The sequence below is a fragment of the Artemia franciscana genome, chromosome 13 (assembly GCF_032884065.1).
Source record: "Artemia franciscana chromosome 13, ASM3288406v1, whole genome shotgun sequence".
NCBI classification, from domain to species: Eukaryota; Metazoa; Arthropoda; class Branchiopoda; order Anostraca; family Artemiidae; genus Artemia; species Artemia franciscana.
In genome coordinates this window covers 49,407,047-49,429,452 of record NC_088875.1, presented here as the reverse complement: position 1 = coordinate 49,429,452, position 22,406 = coordinate 49,407,047, and the positions used below count along the sequence as shown (strand labels likewise).

General features: G+C 33.5%; 1 protein-coding gene across 1 annotated transcript; it reads right to left on the bottom strand.

Moving 5' to 3' along the window:
- Positions 1–2,685: 2,685 nt before the first annotated feature.
- LOC136034345 (uncharacterized) lies at positions 2,686–3,264 on the bottom strand. The gene has a single exon (XM_065715478.1). It carries the CDS (start codon positions 3,262–3,264, stop codon positions 2,686–2,688), a length of 579 nt encoding a protein of 192 aa, XP_065571550.1.
- Between the last annotated feature and the right edge of the window lie 19,142 nt (positions 3,265–22,406).

The following is a 22,406-nucleotide window of genomic DNA, read 5'->3' as shown; positions in this document are numbered from 1 at the left end:
TCAATCACTGAATAAGTTTGGCAAGACCTGTAATGTTTTGAAAAAAGTGACAGAATCCGCATCATCTCTCGGTTATCAATTTGTTGTCGCCGGGGATTTTAATGCTGATTTACTGAATTCAAATATTCGGTCTTATATGGTTTTCGATTCTTTATCTGAGTTTAAGCTAGTGGATAAGAATCGTCTGTTTTCTTAAAGCCATCATTCTGGGAGCCTTATCAATATTGATCATGTTCTTTGCTCTCCCAATTTATCTGTTTTGACTGTTTCTGTACATGACATAGAAAGCGATATAGACCACCTACCAATTTCCTTCATGCTTGGTATTTCTCTGTCGCAAGATAGTTCTAATAGATGTGGGAATCGTAGATGGTTTACCAGACGAAATTGGAATAAGGCTAATTGGGTTCTTTATATCTCTACCCTTACAGCTTTTTTGTCTATGATAAAAGTTCCTTTTCAGCTACTTCAGGTTGGATCTAAATTTGTAAATGATAAGAATTTTCTGAATAAATATTATTTTGATATTATATCATGCATGAAGGAAGCTGAGAGGGTGGCTGTTCCCGAAGAGCGTGTTAAATTTAATACGCGGAAGCCTGAATGGTCTTGGGATCCGGGTCTGAAATCAGTGAAAAATAAAGCCAAATTTTGGCTACGTATTTGGGTTTCTTGCAAACGACCACGTAGCGGTGTAGTATTTCAGCTTAAACAGAAAACTAAATTAGAGTATAAAAAGTATTTACGGTCTGCAAAATCTAAAATTTGCAAATTCCCGTCAAGTAATTTCGATTGGAAAAATGTGGTAAGTTCAAATAAAATCGATGACTCTTCGTCAACAAGTAGCCCAATTAGTTCTGCTGCTTAGTGCAAATATTACGACCAGATTTTCAACACTATAAACCATTTTTTTCATGCTACTTTTATGAGGTTTCTTATTTCTGCGCTTTCCATATCACTCCGCCAGAACCAGATCCTCCCAGTTAATTTAGTTCCGATGGCACAAGCTATAAAGAAGCTTAAGTCTAGCTCTATTGATTGTGATGGTATAAGTGTTAAACACCTAAATGTTGATTGTCCAGCTCTAGTCCAACATTTACAACTTCTGTTTCAAATGTGCTCATGCACCTCGGTTGTGCCTGAAAGTATTTTGTGTGGAACAGTTACTTCAATCCTGAAAAGAGGAATGATTCCGACTGAGTGTGCATCTTACAGGCCTATAACGGTTTCCTGCAATATAAGCAAAATGTTTGAGTATCTTCTCCTTCCATCAGTTAATTCTTCGACATATTTTGGTGAAAATCAGATTGGGTTTTCAGCTGGGGTAGGTTGCCAGCAGGCTCATCGAGTTTTGGCTAATGTTCTTACTGAGGCTACTAAAAAGGGATTCGAGTTACATTTATGTGCTTTGGAACTCTCCAAAGCCTTTGACACTGTTACGCATTCCCAAGCTATCTTTTTCCCTTTTAGTCACGGTATCAACATATCGGTAATTTTTCTTCTTAGATATTGGTATTCAAATTCCTTTTTGCGGATTAAAACGGATATGAGGGTTTCAGATAGTAAACTTCCAATGCGACGTGGGGTCCGGCAAGGTGCTGTCCTCTCCCCCTCTATTTTCAAACTTTGTATATCATCTGTCCTTTCCTCTATCCCACCTACGTGCATCCTCAATTCTGTAAATATTTCTTATCTCGCCTATGCGGATGATATTCTTTTGATCAGTAGGACTAAAAAAGGGCTCTCTTTGTCTGTTTCAACAGTAGCATCTAAGCTTCATGCGATTGGACTTTCTCTTAATCTTTCAAAGTGTGAATATCTTTCATATAATAGCAATATCACTACTCCTCTAATCTGTGGATCTTCTTCTATCCCGTCGGTTTCTTCATTTCGGTGGCTGGGAATTAACGTTAGTAAAACTCTAAATCCTTACGGACTCTCACTGTTGCTGATTGCAAGGAGAAAATCCAATTAAGTTACTCTAAAATTGTTGCTAACCGAGGTAGATACAATAGAAAGTCTCTTGCTAAATTATACTCGGTTTTTACAGATCATTCGGTTTTGTTTCTTTCTGGTGTTTACCCTATTTTTCATAAAAAAGATATCAGTTCCATTCGTTCTTATTATTTTCGTTTTTCCCGTTTTCTACTGTATCTGCCTCCATGGTATAGGAATAGGAGCCTCATATCTATTTATAGTTTCCCGGATATTGGGTCGAAGCTCACAGAGCTTGCTGGCAAAATACCCCAGTCTACTTATAAGTATCTGCCCGCCCACGGAAGCCTTAATGAAGCTCAGGGTAAGTGGGCCAGATCAGGTTGCGGGTGGGTCAATGGTGTCTGATTCATTAGTGGTGCTAAAGATGTTAAAGAGCGAAAACATAATTCCATTGATCAAGAACGTTGATCAGCTAGGGCCATTCGGGGAATTGAACAAAACTCTGAGGGAGGCGAGATTTAGGGCTCACAATGCCTATGGGTACTAGAGTGACTTCCATACTTATAAGGTGTTAGGATCCGGTGTGCAGTTTGATCAGAGAGACTCATCAGGCTATCCATTGGTGTGTGAGTTAGCAACTATTGCACTGAATTACTACAAGGGAAGAACAATTGATAATAGCCCTTCGCTACGCACTGCAGATGCGTCTTCAGAAGATGCAGGTTTTGATATTACTTCATAATAATTCTATTTGCTTTTTGGTCCAGTCATCGATAGTAGTTGTATACTTAGCACTAATTCCCTTCCAAATCCCATGTTTTTAAAGTCGGATGTTAGGGAGGAGTTAAGTTTTCTTGCCTCTTTCCTTAGCTTGTTTACTTTTCTTATGTTTACCAACGTTAGATGTGGCTTCCAGCTTTCTTGATTTGCGAGTTGTACACCGCTTTTGGTGATTTCCTTAGTAATCTCTTCTAAAACTGGATTTAAGCGTGTCTTAACTATATTTTCGCTATTTAACTTCGCATATAGATTTTGTTCAAAGAATTCTCCGATGCCTTGAAACTCAAGATATAGTTGGTCATTTGTAAATTCTTGTTGATTTTTCTCTACGGCCTTTACGAAAGCATTTCTTTTGAGTTCAACTTCGCTACTATTTTTCAGGTGTAAGACTTTTAATGTAAGATGGAAAGAGTTTTGTTTGATTATGGCCTTTCCCAAGCTGGGATCTTTTTCTATTATATGATTTTGTAATATTGAAGCATTAATTGTTATTTGAACGTTCTTGATTTTGATGGCGAGAAAGTAATTTGCTGGAGGTTCTTTCATTATTCCAGATCTTTTGACAAGTCCAATTTCAAAAAAAATTCAGTTGGATTATTTTAATGATGGTTAGGTGAAATTAAACATGTTTTGATAAACATTTTCACAGGATTAGTTGATTAGCGGGATTAATCAGGGGCTCAAAGGTTTGGGTTACAGTTGATTTTATAATTACTTGGAATATTAAGAACTGGTCCATTTAAAGTGTTAAGAATTCTTTTGACCTGGATATGCGACTTGACCAAAAGTTTAATTGAGATATTTGACTGTTTTTTTTGGAGTTATCTTCAGCGAACATTAGGTATTGTTGTAAACATTTAGGGAGTTGAAGGTCGTTCAAAGTATAATTTATATCTGCCTTCCGTATAAGAAGACGGATGCGCTTTCTGCACTCTTCTTTTAAAGTCAGTTGTGTTGACACATTACGGATTATTTTGAAAATTAATGTTTTATGGCAATATAAGGGGTATTTACAGCTTATTAATTTTTCAAATATGATTACATCTTTTTGGGGTGCTATTTTTGACGCAAAATTTTCGTCGCATTTGCTACAGATAATAATTATTTTCTTTAATTCATCATAGTCCTGCTCATGAAGATGGAATTGCCGACCGTTTTTTATTAGATTACTTGCTGAATAATGGGTTTTATAATCTTTGAAAATGCTATTTAGTATGTTTGGTTCCTCTAATATGCCATTTTTACTTTTCTGATTAGTATTGACAAAATCTTAAGGGCCATTTGACCATAAAGCCTTCTTCGTTATAAATTCTCCTGAAGTTTTCGCGAATCAATCTTGCTATTAGAGGATATTTTTTTTGGGAGGGGGGGGGTTCAATAGGTAGGGTAATAAAAGTTAAAGACACAAGTCGTTGTCTACATTGGAAGTCTTCTCTTCTTATTTTACATGAAAAGGAACAGAATAACAAGATAAATAAAATTTTCGTTATTAAATTATTACTAAGGATTATAGGAACTTAATCCTTAATTAAGTTCCTGCCAATCCGATACGTAAAATCTTGAGGCTTCATCATCTTTTGGTAATTCCGAAAGGGCTTTTTCGAAATGTTTGTTTATCCCACGGGGAACCACATCATCTAGTAGTACAAAAAGGTCTCTAAAATTGAAACAGAAGTCAGTCGTTAAGAAGCATAAAAACATTAAAAATTGACACGATATATATATATATATATATATATATATATATATATATATATATATATATATATATATATATATATATATATATATATATACATATATATATATATATATATATATATATATATATATATATATATATATATATATATATATATATATATATATATATATATATCAAGTAGAAGGTGGAGGGTTCGGTAACGTAAATTCCTTGTTGCATCCTTAACGGCAGTTTTTAGATTTTTGTCCATTAATTCTTGGTCAGTTTTAGACAAGTTTGGCAAACTATGGGTTTTATACGGAAACCAAGATGTATGGTTTTTGGGATATCTTGGGGGAGTTTTTATTGTCCTGTTTTTACATCAAAACTTTCCCAACTCTTCAGGCCGGTAAGGTTTGGATTACTTAAGGTTCTTTTTAATGACATAATTTTTATCAATATCTGTTAGTTAAAAGCAAGTTAATTAGTCAATTAGCGATTACCTGGTTGACACCGGGTTCTTCTAGAATTGGGTATGACGTGTTTATTAAGGGTATTGATTCTCCTGTTTCACAGCTAACCAAATTTTTCTTTTAATTTAGTCAGTTCTTCTTTGTCTATAAATTAGAGAAATTACATAAAGGGTGTGGAAATAGCTTGTTAAAATACCTTTTTAAATGTCAAAGACATGATAGACACAAATGCTAATCGAATTTGACAAACAACTGGCCAGGGCAGTCAAATAGTTTTAAGTTCAGGCCATCCATTTGCTCTATTGCATTTGCTGTTGCAATTTTCGGGTCGTTTTCATTGACGAACATTGCATGTTGATGACTCGGACATATTGTGTTTTCTCTCCTATAAGATCTCTCCAACCCAGGTGTAGACACATTAACCAGGATATGCAATTTCTCTTGATTAACCGCCTGGGGAGTGGTGATCACTAGCCGACGACTAGGCTCGTCATTATAGGCAAATATCATTTTCCTCGAAGAGCCCTTGGCAAAGTGACGGCAAATGTCCTTATCACAATAGTGCACAAAGTGATGATTCTCACCTTAGCTGCTGCAAACACGTCTTCCTTGGACCGTCAGCCTATAAATGTTAATGACTATTGAACTAAGAATTACTGAATCTTTTATGGATCAAATAGTTAATCCTCTTTACTAAAATTCTCTTCAACCTCCTAATTTTTTCAACTTAAAAAAAATTCTATAAACCCTTTCTATTTTATTTAAAAATCCTATTCAACCTTTCTTCAAATATTTAAATAACAAATTATTAAACCTTAAAAAAATATATTTAATAGGTTCTCTGCGTTTGTACTTGAACTTGTACTAAATCTTAAGGTTGGCATTCCTGGCTTGTTTAAGCTGCTCTTGTCCTGGGTTTGGTATGACATATGGATGCCAATAGGAAGAACTCGCCATGGGATATTACTGCTTCCATTTCACGCAATAAAGCCCTCTCAAACGTAACGCCATCACTTTATGTTTTTGGAAATCTTTAATCCATGTTAATCTTTTTTATCTCTTAGTTAAGTTTGCTTCTAAACTATATTCTCTCAGAAATCTCTTTGCCCGCAATAGAATGACAATTGCATATTAACTAAAAATACTGATTGCAAGTAGAATGTTCTAAAATTTTCTAAAAATGTTTTAGAAAATTTTAAGAACAAAATTTTAGAACAATTTTAGAATTTTCTAAAAGTTCTAACACTATTCGCAGTTTTATTATTTTTTTTATTATTTCTCCTCCAAAAATCCTTGTGCAAAATTTAGAAGCATAATGATTAGTCTTTCCGCAGTAATAGCAGTAATCCCCTGTCTTTTCAGATTTGTCCTTTGGCCTCCTCTTTGCACTTCCTTATGAAATCACTTCCCTTCGCCATTTGTCTCCTACCATGTGGGTCGAGAAAAGCTTCTAGACCTGTCTCACTGATTTTCCTTCAAATATTTTACTCGCTCTCTACCCTGATCCTTGTTATACTCTCCGTCTGTTATATTGGTTGACATTTGTTAAAAATTTTCCGTCATTTAATCTTTTTGAATTTCTCTCTCTACGAGTGCTATGGCTTTTTCTAATGAATCTGGTTTTCGAGGAAATAAAAGTCTAATCAAATTTTTGAGCAATCCCTGTGTTAATGCATGTAATTGCACTTTTTTGGATTGTTTCATCTGCCCTAGCTTTTCTTAGCTGCAAACATACTGCTATACAAACTTTGTTTGCAAACTCCCTAATGCAGACGGAGCTATCAAGTGTTACTACTTCTGTTTTTAGTTTTATTCGATCGAACTTGGTGCTTTGAACCTAGTTTTAAAAGATTCTAACAATTTGTCCATTCAGTGATATGCAGTTTCCATATCTGTACCAGAATTAAAATATTGCAAGGCACCCCTTCGCTTAGTCGCTAGTCACTGCTTCTTAGTCTTAAATTCATACGGCTGCGCAATTTTATTGAAGATTTAGGGTCTTCCAATGAACTCGTCTGCGTCACTTGTTCCTGCATATTCAGGAATACTTTTCACTATTTTTAGTACCGTTGTAAGAGATGATATATTCTTTCCCTGCTCTTCCGTCAAAGACATGACAGAAAAGACCTAGCCCTTAGATGTCCTTTTCTGAGTCTCTGTACTGCTGCCACCACTGTAATGTTTTTGGTCACTAGGGTCGCTGAAACTGAAGACTTTACTAGCTCAACTGTCTAAAGTGGATGTTTTTTGGTGGTCCTTAATGCTCGTTAAGACGAGCCAACCGATTTCAAGACACCCAGAATTTCAATTCTAAAGATATGAAAAAACATGTGCATTCATACGAAAAGTAAGTTATGGTCGGTCACTTGTAAATACAAGACAGCAGCTTTAATGACCAAATTACTTTTATTATATCAGTGAAAATTTTGGTTGTAGCTGTAATCACTAATCAACAATAAATTGAAGTTAAAAAAAACCTTAAAAATTAATCGAAACTAGGGCCGTCTAAGAACACAGTGTTTGAGGCATTTTTTCAGAGGCGTCTAAGACATTAAATGTCAAAGACATGATAGACACAAATGCTAATCGAACTTAACAAACAATTGGCCAGGGCAGTCAAATAGTTTTAAGTTCAGGCCATCCAGTAGCTCCATTGCATTTGCTGTTGCAATTTTCGGGTCGTTCTCATTGACGAACATTGCATGTTGATGACTCGGACATATTGTGTTTTCTCTCCTATAAAATCTCTCCAACCCAGGTGTACACACATTAACCATGATATGCAATTTCTCTTGGTTAACCGCCTGGGGAGTGGTGATCACTAGCCGACGACTAGGCTCGTCATTATAGGCAAATATCATTTTCCTCGAAGTGGAAAAATTTGCTGTTTTATTATTTTTTATTTATCCTGTCCAATTCATATTCTTTCAGGGTTAGCCTTCGAAGCGTTGCCAATTAAACCCAAAAAATAGGAATGCGAATTTCTTATCGCCACGAAATTATTAAAAGATTCGCTCTAGTATTTTCATAAAAAAGAATTTAAAGAATTTGACCCCCCCCCTTCATCTTGAAAAGTACTGCTGAAATTATTTTTTAGTATTTTTATCAGAAATAAACTATAAGAATGCCCTTCCCTGTTTTTTGAATTGAGACAGGGGTCAATGATGTAATTTGTGATCAGCCAGAGTAGATCCAGCTCTCAACAGTTGCTTAAAAAAATCTTGAGGAGAACACCCCAAGACATTGCCCCCAACCAGATATTGTAGTTCAAGTTTCAAATGTAGAAAAATAAATTAAAAGATGGGCTGATAAATCATGGCTGGCTCGTTTAGAAGACCGGTGAACGCACAGAAGGCAGCTACACCACTATCATCGCCTTCGTATGCAATAAATTATATCAACGTTTCGTTTCACGCTTTGTCCAATTGATTTCTTGGATAATACATAAAAACAATTCCTTGATGACCTATGCTAAATTTAATGTTACATGTTACCAATACAACTACCATGATCCATGACAATACCTCCTTAATTTTGTCTCCAATTTGAATTGAAGTATATTGGAATTAATTTAAAACTTGAAACTAGTAGAAATTACAACACATATGAAGGGGGTTGGCTCATCCTTAGTACCTAGCCTTTTGCGCCCGAGTTTAATTTTTTTGTTCCAATAATAAGGAAAGACTCATGAACCATAAGGGTTGTTTTATTAGAAAAATAAGCTTTTTGAATTCTAAAACAGCTTTAGCAAAGTATTGAGGGGGACAACCCCCTTGTATACGCAATAATTCCCGTTTTTTTTAATTTTCAATGCTGCTCCTCACTTAGTTGATAAAATCTTATTCCTTATTTTGAATTTCATTTCTGATTGTTTTTACATTATGTCGGGAAATCTAAGTTCCTTTGGATCGAAAATTTCTTCCCCCCCCCCAAATTCTTCTATGGAAAGATGTAATGTCCTCATGGATCCCAATATTTGCCATGGGAAAAAGGCTTTAGTTTAGTTTATATTAGTTATATTTTATATACCCTTATCTTATTAGCCAAAGAGATGAATTTCATGAAGTCTTACTCCTCTATATCTTAAATTCCCTTTTAGCGTTCCTAAAGATCACGAGAATTCTTCCTGGTATGTGGAACGACAGACAAAGCAATTATAATTAACAATTATTCTAACAAGTACTCATATACAAGTTGAAAACTGACATATACTTGATAAGCAGTGTAGCAAAATGTACATTGGGTGTCTGTAAGCTCTAATAAGACTAAATATCTTGAGTATATATTCGATACAGCTGCACTTTAGACTGGTTATTTTTGGCCTCTTACTCTGGACCCAAATAAAAATGAAGAAAAAACTCGGATGTTACATGTTTCCTAAATTGGAAACTGGATCTTTTAAAAGGATCTAGTTGTGCAGATAGAATTTCGGCCATGGTTCTCCTCTTTTTATTTTGTGAAATAATGGGTTTTTTTAGATAAGGCGACAAATTCTCGAAAAATTATTTTTATTGCTATTTTGAGGCCGGGTGAAGAAGCGACAATATTCTATTTTAAAGATGCAATTTTAGTAAGGAAAACACTCTTATCTTAATTTTGCTATATGTAACATATTTCTTTTCCCACGGTTCAATGATTCCCTCATCATTAAGACTTATTCCCAATTTATTTTCCAGCTTAGAACATTTATTATATTTACTTTACTTCTTATTGTACGATTTTTCTTTTTACACAGTTTAAACACTATTGATTAATTTTAAATGAAATGATAATATTCCACGTTCTCTTTCACCGTGGAGTGAATAATAGTAGTGTATTTTTCATCATTATAACAATTTTAAACAATATTTATCTACTATAGTTTAACACTTGAAGGTTTATGCTCCTACATCTTACATTGTAATAATATCACGTAAGATAACAGCAACTACAAAAAATGAATTCCGAGCTGTAATTGTTTTGATTTAAGTTGAGCTTATGGTTTCTTTTCTTTTCATTTTTAAAACTTGAAGTTGATGCAAGGTTTCAAAATTTGGATATAACAGCGTAAACATAACAGTTATTATATAACAATACTGCTAAAACAATTGTAATTTTCAAAATGCTGTGGTATATTTTTAGTCATTTTTTTTCACTATTTTGTTTTATTCTTTTCTTCACACCTACGTATCATTTCTATCTGTTTCTAATCTACGCATTCCACTTATTGATTTTGATCAAATATTGTTCTTCGTTGTAGATACAAATTTTATTTTCTCAATTTCCCACTTTCACTTTATTTTGTTTTGTAGATTCTTTGGAGTTTTTAATATTCGTCAAAGTTACAATAATTGTTCAAATAGTTTTTGTCTATCCTTATTTGTGAAATTTTGTTTGATTCAGAAAGTTATCAAAACCCTACTAGCTATTGAAAAATGAACTCCTATAATCGGATTACTTTTTCAAGTGGAAAGGATTAAATTTGATATTTTTTTTTTATTTTCTATTGATAATTTGATGCAAGTATAGACTTTTACATACCGTTTTTCTGTCTCAATAATTGCCCTTCAAGACGAAGTTAGGCGAATATCAGTAGAAAATGCTAAGCTACGAGATGAAGCAAAAAAGCTTCAAAATGATCTAGAGAAAGGAAAATTTCGGAATAACGATTTGGAGAGTAGACTTTTGGAAATCGAAGTGAGGGAAAGGAGATTAAATTTGATTGTTCATGGTCTGCCTGCTGAAAGTCATAGTCAATCAGTGACTAGCAACGTAATTTCTCTTCTTTCTGACAAATTGGAAATTACCAAGGACAATTTCTTTTACCAAGTCTTTATCACATAACGAGAAATAGCAGTTCAAGCATTACTAGTAGGAAAACTAGTGTTCGACCGGTCCCCGTTTTTATATCGCTAGACACGGATTGTAGTATTCAGTCAATTCTCAGTGAGGTAAATAAGTTGAAGGGTAGTGGAATTCACATTTGCAGTTATCTCTCACCAAAGCTACATTTTTTACGGAATGAGCTATTGTCTAAGGGAAAGGACATGCGTGATTCGGGTTCGGTTCATCTTACGCGTATTAAACAAAAAGGGAGCAAATTACGGCTCGAATATAAAAAGTCTCTGTCTTCACAGTGGGTTAAGATTGACTAGTTACGGTGATTATTAATGACATTTCGTTTGGTCAGATTATTTTTATTACCTTATTATATGTAATGTTTCCCAGTTCATACGATCATATTTTATCTTGTGCGATTTTTGTCACCCTGTACCTTAGTATGAGTTTATTTTATGTCTTTTCTTTGTTTTTGTGTTTCTATTTATATAAAGTAATTGACTGCAATAATTTTTTCATCTTACATTGAATATGTTCTATTTCTTTCTCTTGTTTCTATTTATTTTCAAGTAGTTTCATTTTCTTTGATTATTTTCGAGTTCTCACTGGTTTAGTTGTTCTTTCTACTTTAGGACTCTCCATTTTGCGAAAGTTTCTGCTGGTTCGGATCATAATTCTGATTTAGTACATTGGATGATAATAGTGTTGGGGATAGACTGAGATACCTTTAGTCTAACCCTTTTGATTTTTCCGTATTCCTGAGCCATGATAAATTTGCAGGAAATGAGATAAATTATGGTGGGCTAATTAATTTTCCAAATTATAAATATAAATTACCTTCTAAAGTTTCTGGTCCTCCCAGTATCGGTGTTGTGAGAACAGGATTTTTAAATTGTAGGGGTTTTCTTAGTTCACAGGATGATCTTGTCGATGTAGTTCATGTAGATGTAGATATATAGATGTAGTTCATGTAGCGATCTTGTCATGACGTTGGATTCTGTGAGATTTTTCTTGCAGACCTGACTCCTCAGGTTGTTTGCCTGAGTATCAATTTATTTTTTTAAACCAATTGACTTGGCGCCAAGGTGGTTTAGCAGTATTAGTTAAAGATGGTATCTCCTTTCGACGCCTTGCAAATTTGGAAGGTTGTCATGAGGAAATGCTTTTTGAAGTAATGGTGACTGAAATTAGTCTTGGAAAAAAGATTTTATTTCCGTAGTATACCAACCACCTTCTTCTCCAGTCAAGTTTTTTCTCTCTAAACTATGATTTTTTGCATCAACCTCATTTTCAAAGAAAATACGTTATCCTTTCCGGAGATTTTTATTTTTATTTTTTAGAAGCTTCAAATGAACCTTCTGTTATTCTATGAATATACTCGCTTCTTGCTTTTCTGCGTATCTGCTTCCTACTTTCTTGATACCTACAAGAATTTCACCTAGTTCTGCTTCTCTTATTGATAATATTTCTACATCTTTATTAATTCAAGCAAATTTTGCTGTTTTAAGTGATATATCGTCTCAGCTAGAAACAATTTTGGATTTTACAGTTTTTTTCAAATTTTATACAATGAGCTGTGTCATTGGTACATCAGACATGTCACAACGGTATTTAGTTCTACAGTTGCTTATTAATGAAATAATGGATACTGATATAGAATCAGATGCAGATGAAGAATTGATGGTGGTAAGTTGTAATATAATATTCAATTTAATCTTGCAAGCTATTCTTTTTCTAGACACAATCTTGTATATTCAGGTATGGACAAAGTTCCAAAGCTGCCAATAGCACAATTAAACAGAATTCCAAAAGTTGCTGACACGTTAGCAGCAACTGCCAAATAGCATTACTACTTAGCTACCCCATTTTCTCTGTTTTGGGGTATATTAAAAATAAATGTTGGAGTGAAGACAAGTATTATGTTGACATAATTTGTAATTTCTTTATATTACATAGAAAGTTTTTAAGGTCTGAGAAAAAAGATTCTGATTTCATTTAAAAATACAATATTTTGTTTTCCTACAAAGTCATTTATTGTTGTAACCTGTGATTATGATGTTATTCATCATCTTGTATACAAAGATGTCATCTTGCGAGTCTTTATTTTGATATGCATATTTGATATAAAAATTTACCTTACATATAGACTAACTAACCCAATAGGAACATTTTGACTAAGTACCCGACAGCCTGTAAAACCAACAGGTCTCTTTTTGCTTCCTGGTTTTTGGCTATAGTCTGTTTTATGCTTTCTATTTAGCTAATTTTGTTTTGCTGGTTTAATAGCAGAAATATTCTTTATTTGACTTGTGTTTTTGACTTTGGGCTTTTTTATGGTTTTAATTTAGTTATTTTCTTTTTTCCCAAGAGAGAATGTTGGTTAAATAGCAGAAATATTCATATAGACTACATCACCTATCACTCTTTGTAGAATAAACTTCTAATTTCTTGGAATTATTTTTTCAGGTTAGGCATTAATAAATTTACTCATAGATAATATTGGCCTGCAAAGTTAAAGTTTTGAAAATTCCATAAAGTATTTTGCCCAGTTTCATGCTGTTTGATATGTTAATTCCAAAAATGGTCCCCATTTTCCCCAAAATGTCAGGATTTTCTTGAAAAATACATATTATTTCTAGCAAAACCGAATTTTGAAAAGAATCATTTTGCCCAATTTCTTGTGTACTATCTGGTAACATTAGTTTCACCCAAAGCCAATAATTTGTAATTTCTATATATTACATAGAAACAGTTTTTTGGGACTGAAAAAAGTTTCCGATTTTATTTAAATGACGTTTGTGTTTCAAGACTTGCTCTTAAAGAATTAGGACAAAAGGTCCAACTGTAACATAAAGAGCAGAGTATTATGGAGGGAAAATCAAATCATATAATTTTTTCTAGCTAGAATTTCCTCTTTGTGGAGAATTTCTCCTGCAGGAAATTCTCCCATCATACATTTTTTCCTCGGAAATGCATTGATAAGCATCTTATCGTTTTGGTTACCGATGCAGTTGTTGGCTTGTTGCAAAATTACAAATCTCTGATGGAACGTAAACATCAACTTGCTTTTCTGAATTTACAACAAATTATTACAAACATAAATACTTAATTTGGTGGTGTCCATTGAAATTCTGAGTAACTTGCAATGTCAAAATAATAACATCTTTGTTATATTATACTTGACATCTAAAGGCTGTGTTTCCAAGATTTGTCAGGGTACAGTAAATTACTAATACGATACTTAATTAATTAACACGGTACAGTAAACTCTAGTAGCTACAGTAAATTCTTCTAAATAGTTTATTGGATGTGATCAAAAATTGTCTAAAAATTAGTTATCTATTATGAATTAATGTCTTTCTTTTGTAGAATTTTACAGTATTTGGAAGAAGAAATAAAACAAAGCTCTTTAGAAATTATTCTGTCACATATATTGAATTATAGGGGTTAGCTGATGATGTGAATCTTTGATTTCATGTAAATTGTGTGGCCAGTAACTGTTGGAAAATGAATCAGGGTCATTCATATTTTGTCTCAATGATCAGCCACTTATAATTCTGTTACGGGAGGGGGGGGCTGTTCAATTAAGAGTTCCGTGGGAAGTTGTGGCGAGTTTTCCTTAAGGCGGATTGTTGCTATGAGGTACTTGGGACTTTTCTAAGTCTTGGTAGATATGATATATGGGAGCTAAATTTCTAACAGAATAAAAAGGCTTTGTAGGTAATCCCCAGTAACTTGGAAGACAGAATCATCTCAGTGATGTTCGAGGTCTCCTGATATAGTATAGAATCCCTTGGGACTGTACCTGAAGACTAGAGGAACTGTACCTGATGCCCTAGTACATAGACAAAAGATGATTAAAGACAATAAGTTTTATTTTCTTACTTGCATACAACTTTGGACTAAACAACTCCAATAATTTATAACATGAAAGGGTTCACATGAACACTGGAACTTGACTATCATAAGACTGCCCTCCTAGCTGCCTGTGTCGCGCTAATATAAATCCAAGACATGATTTCTAAACAAAAACTTGGCGGACGACCTGTGCAGTTGACCTCTACCGCAAAATGTTGCAATACTGCTGGTATTTTCCAATCCTAATACTTTGACCAGTCTCCACTCCCAGGAGTTATTTTTGTAACAAAGATTTCCCTTCTGGTTTTGAGTTAAAAAAAACAAAGTTCAAATAAACCAGTAATAGAGATTTGATTTTGATTGGTTGATTCAAAAAGAAACATTTTTACTCTTTGTTTGACTTGTGTTTAAAGGCACGTAGCCCATAAATTATTGATTAACTGCTAAATTCCAGATTCTATAAGACTTACCTTTAAATATTTTTTTAATTTTAAATTTACTAAAGGGGTATGAATGTGAAATTTAGTCCTGAATTTAAGAGTTTCTAAAGGAGTATGGATGAGATATTTGGTCCTGTATTTAAGAATTTTTAAGGGGGTATGAATGAGAGATTTGGTCCTGAAGTTTATAGGGGGGGGGTGCTAGTATATATGTTACATATACCCTTTCCCGTTGTAGATTGATGTCCCCATCAATCAGTCTAATCTCTTTCTTTAAACATTGCATTTTTAATTCTTATTGTCTATGCAAAAAAAAAATTCATTCTAATTCCGTAACCTTATAATGATTATTTAAAATTTATAGATATATTTTCCTACACCTTGTATGGATTTTTCACTTAACACTTGTAAAAATTATATAATGACAGCACTTGACATCAACTGTGTTGGCACATGAATACCTGGTTTCAATTGTTTGTCTTTATTTGAATTATAAACAATTTTATCTGTTATATTTAATTCTCAATTGATCCCAGGTAAATAACAATAAAGTGTAAAATATAAAAAATTATAAAAAAAATCACTGGTATTTTTATTTAATTTAAACTTTTAATTCACTATTTGGCACTTTAATTGTTCATCATTTATTATCTAGGGATATTGGTTTCAAATCATTCACAATTATCGTGTCCTTGCCCTACTTACTGATTGAACTAATATAATGTCATTTTTATATCTATCACCTCTAAGTGTTTTTGTTGTTTAGAAATGCAGCAATTGTAAAGTCTGTTTTGTTCTTTACGCTTCTAGAAAATGGGAAGCGCGGGACCCGGAACACCTATCCCCAGCAGTTTAAGTACAAAAGTACCGCCGGTACTACGGCTCTTCCGTCCCGTTCCCGCTCTCTTCTGCATTTGTATTGTTTTAAGCGTTATTTTTATTGTCTTGTAAGTCAATCGACTGATGTAGTATTTAAGACCTTACTTGGTAGTTGATTCATAAGTTTATAAAATTAGGATTTAGGATGTCCTGTTCAAATCTTCATCTAGGTCTGTGACGTTGCTGATGTTGGGTTTCCATATTGAAATAGGTTATCATCTATATGGTCTTCGTGGGTATGTGGTGGTTGTACCTGCCGGCTGGATGTTACATCATCTCTAGTCTATGGTGTTAAGTTAGAAAGATGAAAATGATTGTAGTACAATAGATGGCGCTATTTGAGGTTTCACTTGGGTGATAGCTGTCTGGTTGAATCAGATATATTTTTCGGGCATTTATCGGCGGTAGATTAATCATGATAGGTGTTTTTCAGTTTTGACCGTGACGTATCGTCGGCCAATGTCAAGAGTATGCCAAATTCTGTAATAAAAATTTCCAAGCAGAATCATGCTGTTAACACATAAAATGATAATAACGAAACGTAACTAAGAAGCATCATTATAACATCATAATTGCATAGCAGTAATATTATTTAAAAATTCAAAGGGAAATTGAATGTATAATAATTTTTGAGGTACATTCGAAGTAACGTGAGGTATATGAGGTTATATAGTAATTAAGAATATTCTTATGTGTATTACACTAATACTGTATCATTATGGTGACATGTAAATATAAAAACACTGAACAAAAGTGGGTGGTTAAATATACGATTGCATAGAGGTCTTAATTTACTCTGGATCATACTTTAATCCATTTTTTTGAACTTCCAATGCATGATTTGTCGAAAAGAAATACAATTTTGCATCATAGCCTTTCAATCACCATGCTTCGGAATATTTTTAATTTGGAAATAGAGTGGTAAAATTACAAGAGACGACCTCTTAATTCTCTTGTACATAAGAAAAGAAAGGAACAAATTTTTCGTGCTTGTTGGAGGTTTATATTTACATAAAATTTTCTGCCAAGAGTATTCTTGATGTACACGCCAAAAAGAAACACCGTATATTGCATCATAGCCTTTTAGCTGTTATACACCAACAATATTTCCTACAGTAGGGAACGGATATGTGAACGTACGGGAAAAGATCTCTCAATTTTCCTGTATCCTCACATCCTCCCTATCAAAATGGCTTAAATATCATCGGGAGCAGTAGGGTTTAATTGATGCATCTCTTGTGCCTCAATAACATCATTATTTATCCTTCTTCGCTTCAAGAGTTTTCCATAGTTAATTGTTAGTAGCGCTCTTATTGTTAGTGAAATAAGAAATACCATGAATATAGTGATTGTAATATTATACCATAAGTTTGGTGAGAATAATCCGTATTGACTCTCCACGTATTTCAACCTTTGGTTTTCGTCAGTGAACAAGGGTATTTGCAAATCTAATGCTTCCTTTATTTTTGTTAATTGCATTGTACCTTTAATCTTGTCTATTTTTGGCCATATGGATGTTTTAGATTCCTCATTGCTTATATTCAGAATTGTGAACGACAAGTTTATTCCTTGAAAGTTTATTATTTTGGGGCTCATGACGTTAGTGCTGGTTGTGATTAGAGGTGTTTGCACAGTTGTATCCTTAGATACAAGTCTGCAACCTTGTTTGATTGTGATAGTTCCAACGTCCTGTAACAATATTTCGGTTCGATAACTGGGATCAATTTTTTCTGTATGATTGTTGCAGGATAGGGTTCCTACCGTCTTTTTAGGTACTGTAAATAACCATAAATCGTTCCGTAAATTAATGAAAGTTTCTCTTTTGGTACTTCCTATTAGGGCTTCACAAGAGTCGGGAATATTTTGTTGCTGTGATTCCTTTAGGAACAGATCTAGCATGCATGATCCTATTTTTACGTTATATATATGTAATGTTAGTTGGAAGACCAAATTTTTAAATGACACGCTTTCCTTCAATTCTTGAGCATTTGCTAGTGCGTATTTTCTCCTGTCTTGATCTATTAACATATATTCTGCTTCTGGGATGATGCTCATGAAGGAGTTTGTCTCTTTAATGTTAATGGGGAAAGTAGATGTTTTGTACAGGTCATATATGGAATTAATGGAATTGTGACTACTGCAAAGAGTTGTTCATTAATTTCGGTAATATGCACCTTTTGTTTGGTATAATATAAGAACAAGTTAGCTACTTCTGGTTCTACTGGTAAGTGGAGACCAAATGTTAAGTGAGTTTTTATCTCGTTTAGAATGTTCTTTAGGTCCAATGGATCTACTAAGTCGTAAGAAAGGGATCCTCCTGTTAATTCAAATAATGCGAATTCAAATTAACTGACATCAGTAGCTAAGTTCAACAAAGACATAATAACAATGTCAGTGACACCAATGTTAGGCTGGAATCAGAGATTACTCTATCTACTTCAATTTTTAAATAGTTCATTGTGTTGACTGTTCTTGAGATTTTTTTGGACATGGCCTCAATTTTATCTTTTTGATAGTTGGTGATACTTGCTTGTATTTTTTGTACATGTAGTGTTGTATTCATGGCTGTGTTGAGCCTTTTAACATTATCTCTTAATATATTTAAATCTTCTTCGGTGGACAAACCGAATAGACGAGAAGCAAGCTCCCCTACTATTGGGATTAAATCCCAAGATAATTGATCTTTTATATTTACTCCTTCGGAAAAATACTTCAAATATACCTGTTGTGCTTTGTTTAAGTTTTTCTATTTCTGTATTGAATAGTTGCGCAAGTTTTTTCTACCGTCTATAGTCCAACATTCTCTCCAGTGATTTTCATCTTGGTATTTTTTGTCTCCATCCATACATTGTGTTCTACCATAGTCGGTATCGACAAAAGGGATTTGCCATCTAACTTGTATTCTTCCTTCCTTCGTAGAAGTCCATATCCAGCTAGTGGATCGGTACGGTTGCCTTACTGTTATTAAAATTTCATCGTTGTTATTTGGTATTACTACACTAGGGATAGTTTCTGTAGTAATTTCTGACATTGAGGGGTCTAACTCTATCGTTTGTGGGTCAGTAGTCGTGGGGTTTGACGTTGGGAATGTTTATTATATTATGAAAAACGAATTAAGTGTTTTCATACGGCTCATTGAGTTTTGTTTTATGGAGCGCATATAACGACATAACGCGGCGCAGGGGACAGCACATTTAGTGTTTTCCCATGTGACACGCGAGACAGAATTTTGGATAGCGCGATTTTTGTTTTTTAGGCAGGAATGCACTTTTAATGCAATTTTCTAGTTCTCTTTTAGGTATAACCTGAACATTACAAATGTTTATTGTGCCCAAGTTTACGACCTGTCATTTTAGCTCATAAATAACGTTTCTTTTGACTTCCCAGATCCTTATAACTGAAAGGTTTATTTGAATACATTAGGGGGAACGTACGAAAATGTCCTTTTCTTTGTTTTTGATCTGATTGCCATGTTGATTATACACAATGTATTTTATTGTAAGCTGATATATGCATTTTCTTTAACAGAGTAAGGCTAATTGTGATATTAATCTTAAGGGTTCAACTTTTTGGGATTCGTCGTATTTCTGTAAGTTCTTTTCTTTTTCATTCCTTGTTCGGTTGTTAAGTTGGAAACAGCATATTTTACTTAGTTAAATGCCGTATATAAATATATTTCGTGATCGAAATGCTTACCAATTATAGTCCTTTTTTTTAGTGTGTTCAAAGTATGGATCTGCTATGAATCTAGGTAGATTTTGGACAAGATAAGAGATTGCATTTTGTTAAATATATTTGGTACTTTCAAAATCATGATAAAAAAAATTTATTTTATCTTTATAACGCGCTATAGTCATAGCAATAGTCCAGAGCTCCGCCTTCCTTCTTAATGTGCAATAGTTATCGCCAGACCTCCGCCTTCTTTTTCCTAAGCCAATCACAACTATCTGTCTTATCAGCGGAATACTTTGATAGTGGTAGAGGAGCATTGAAGCTCTTCTTAAGATTCCTACACCAATTTCTATCCCTCTAAAAGTTTTAGCCGATAAGGCATATCTGGCCCATGATACTAGTTGCGAAAATGAAAATAATTTCAGTGAAATTACGACAGCCACAGAGGACGAGCTTGGGGCAACATCCGACACATCCGAAGGGGGTAAAACTGGCTGCGGAGTGGGAAGGAGCTACCTAAGCCAATCAAATCTCCTAAGCCAATCTATAATTAGGCTGTATTGTTGAAAAAAAAATTTGATCTAATTGGAGGGAATTGAAGAATTGAATTAGTAAAATTCATATATATATATATATATATATATATATATATATATATATATATATATATATATATATATATATATATATATATATATGCATTCGGAACATAACTAAATATTCCAACATTTCATAGCCGTGTTTTTTTTGTTTGCTTTATTATTTTAAGGGTTCAATAGGCTAAGTTTCGAGTAGTCTAATTTTCTACAAAAGGAACACTTGGACAAAATATTATCATCACAGGTTGTTATATTTCAGCTGGGGTATACGCATACTCTTATTTATAACGGCCAGCAAAATTCTGACAAGATGAGCAGTTTTGGTAATTTTAGACATATTAAAATGATTGTATGCATATAGGTAAAGATTGCTTTTTGTTGGCTTTGATTTTATCGGAAAGTTAATAAATTTTTAGCTACTTTTGGCTACATTACACTTAAAGCGATTATTTTATTAGTGTTAGTGTCGGCAAGCGTAATTTATTTTCAAAATTATTACCTTAAAAATATATTTCCTGTTTTATTCCCTTTTCCTTTTCCTGAAACGTTTGTTTATTTTCCAAATAAACGTTTTCCATTTAAGGGCTTTTTGTTCGAATATAATTTCTGATATTACTTCTTAATTATTCTATTTGCTTTTTGGTCCAGTCATCGATAATAGTTGTATACTTTGCACTAATTCCCTTCCAAATTTCATGTTTTTAAAGTCGGATGTTAGGCAGGAGTGAAGTTTTCTTGCCTTTTTCCTTAGCTTGTTCACTTTTCTTATGTTTACCAACGTTAAATGTGGCTTTCAGCTTTCTTGATTTGCGAGTTGTACACCGCTTTTGGTGATTTCTTTAGTAATTTCTTCTAAAACTGGATTTAAGCGTGCCTTAACTATATTTTCGTTATTTAACTTCGCATATAGAATTTGTTTAAAGAATTCTCCGATGCCTTGAAACTCAAGATATAGTTGGTCATTTGTAAATTCTTGTTGATATTTCTCTACGGCCTTTACGAAAGCATTTCTTGCGAGTTCAACTTCGCTACTATTTTTCAGGTGTAAGACTTTTAATGTAAGATGGAAAGAGTTTTGTTTGATTATGGCCTTTGCCAAGCTGGGATCTTTTTCTATTATATGATTTTATAATATTGAAGCATTAATTCTTATTTGAGCGTTCTTAAATTGGATGGCGAGAAAGTAATTTGGTGGAGGTTCTTTCATTATTCCAGATCTTTTGACAAGTTCAATTTCTAAAAAAATTAAGTTGGATTATTTTAATGATGGTTAGGTGAAATTAAACATATTTTGATAAACATTTTCACAGGATTAGTTGATTAGTGGGATTCATCAGGGGTTCAAAGGTTTGCGTTACCGTTGATTTTATAATTACTTGGAATATTAAGAATTGGTCCATTTAGAAGTGTTAGGAATTCTTTTGACCTGGATATGCGACTTGACCAAAAGGTTAATTGATATATTTGACTGTTATTTTCGGAGTTATCTTCAGCGAACATTAGGTATTGTTGTAAACATTTAGGGAGTTCAAGGTCGTTCAAAGTATAATTTATATCTGCCTTCCTAATAAGAAGACGGATGCACTTTCTGCGCTCTTCTTTTAAAGTCAGTTGTGTTAACAACTTACGGATTATTTTGAAAATTAATGTTTTATGGAAATATAAGGGGTCTTTACAGCTTATTAATTTTTCAAATATGATTACATCTGATCGGGGTGCTATTTTTGACGCAAAATTTTCGTCGCATTTGCTACAGAGAATAATTATTTTCTTTAATTCATCATAGTCCTGCTCATGAAGGTGGAATTGCCGACCGTTTTTTATTAGATTACTTGCTGAATAATGGGTTTTATAATCTTTGTAAATGCTATTTAGTATGTTTGGTTCCTCTAATATGACATTTTTACTTTTTCTGATTAGTATTGATAAAAATTTTAAGGGCCATATGACCATAAAGCCTTCTTCGATATAAATTCTCCAGAAGTTTTCGCGAATCAATCTTGCTATTAGAGGATTTTTTTTTGGGGGGGGGGGTTTAATAAGTAGGGTGGTAAAAGTTAAAGACGCAAGTCGTTGTCTACATTGGAAGTCTTCTCTTCTTATTTTATATGAAAAGGAACAGAATAACAAGATAAATAAACTTTTCGTTATTAAATTATTACTAAGGATTATAGGAACTTCAAGTAGAAGGTGGAGGGTTCGGTAACGTAAATTCCTTGTTGCATCCTTATCGGCAGTTTTTAGATTTTTGTCCATTAATTCGTGG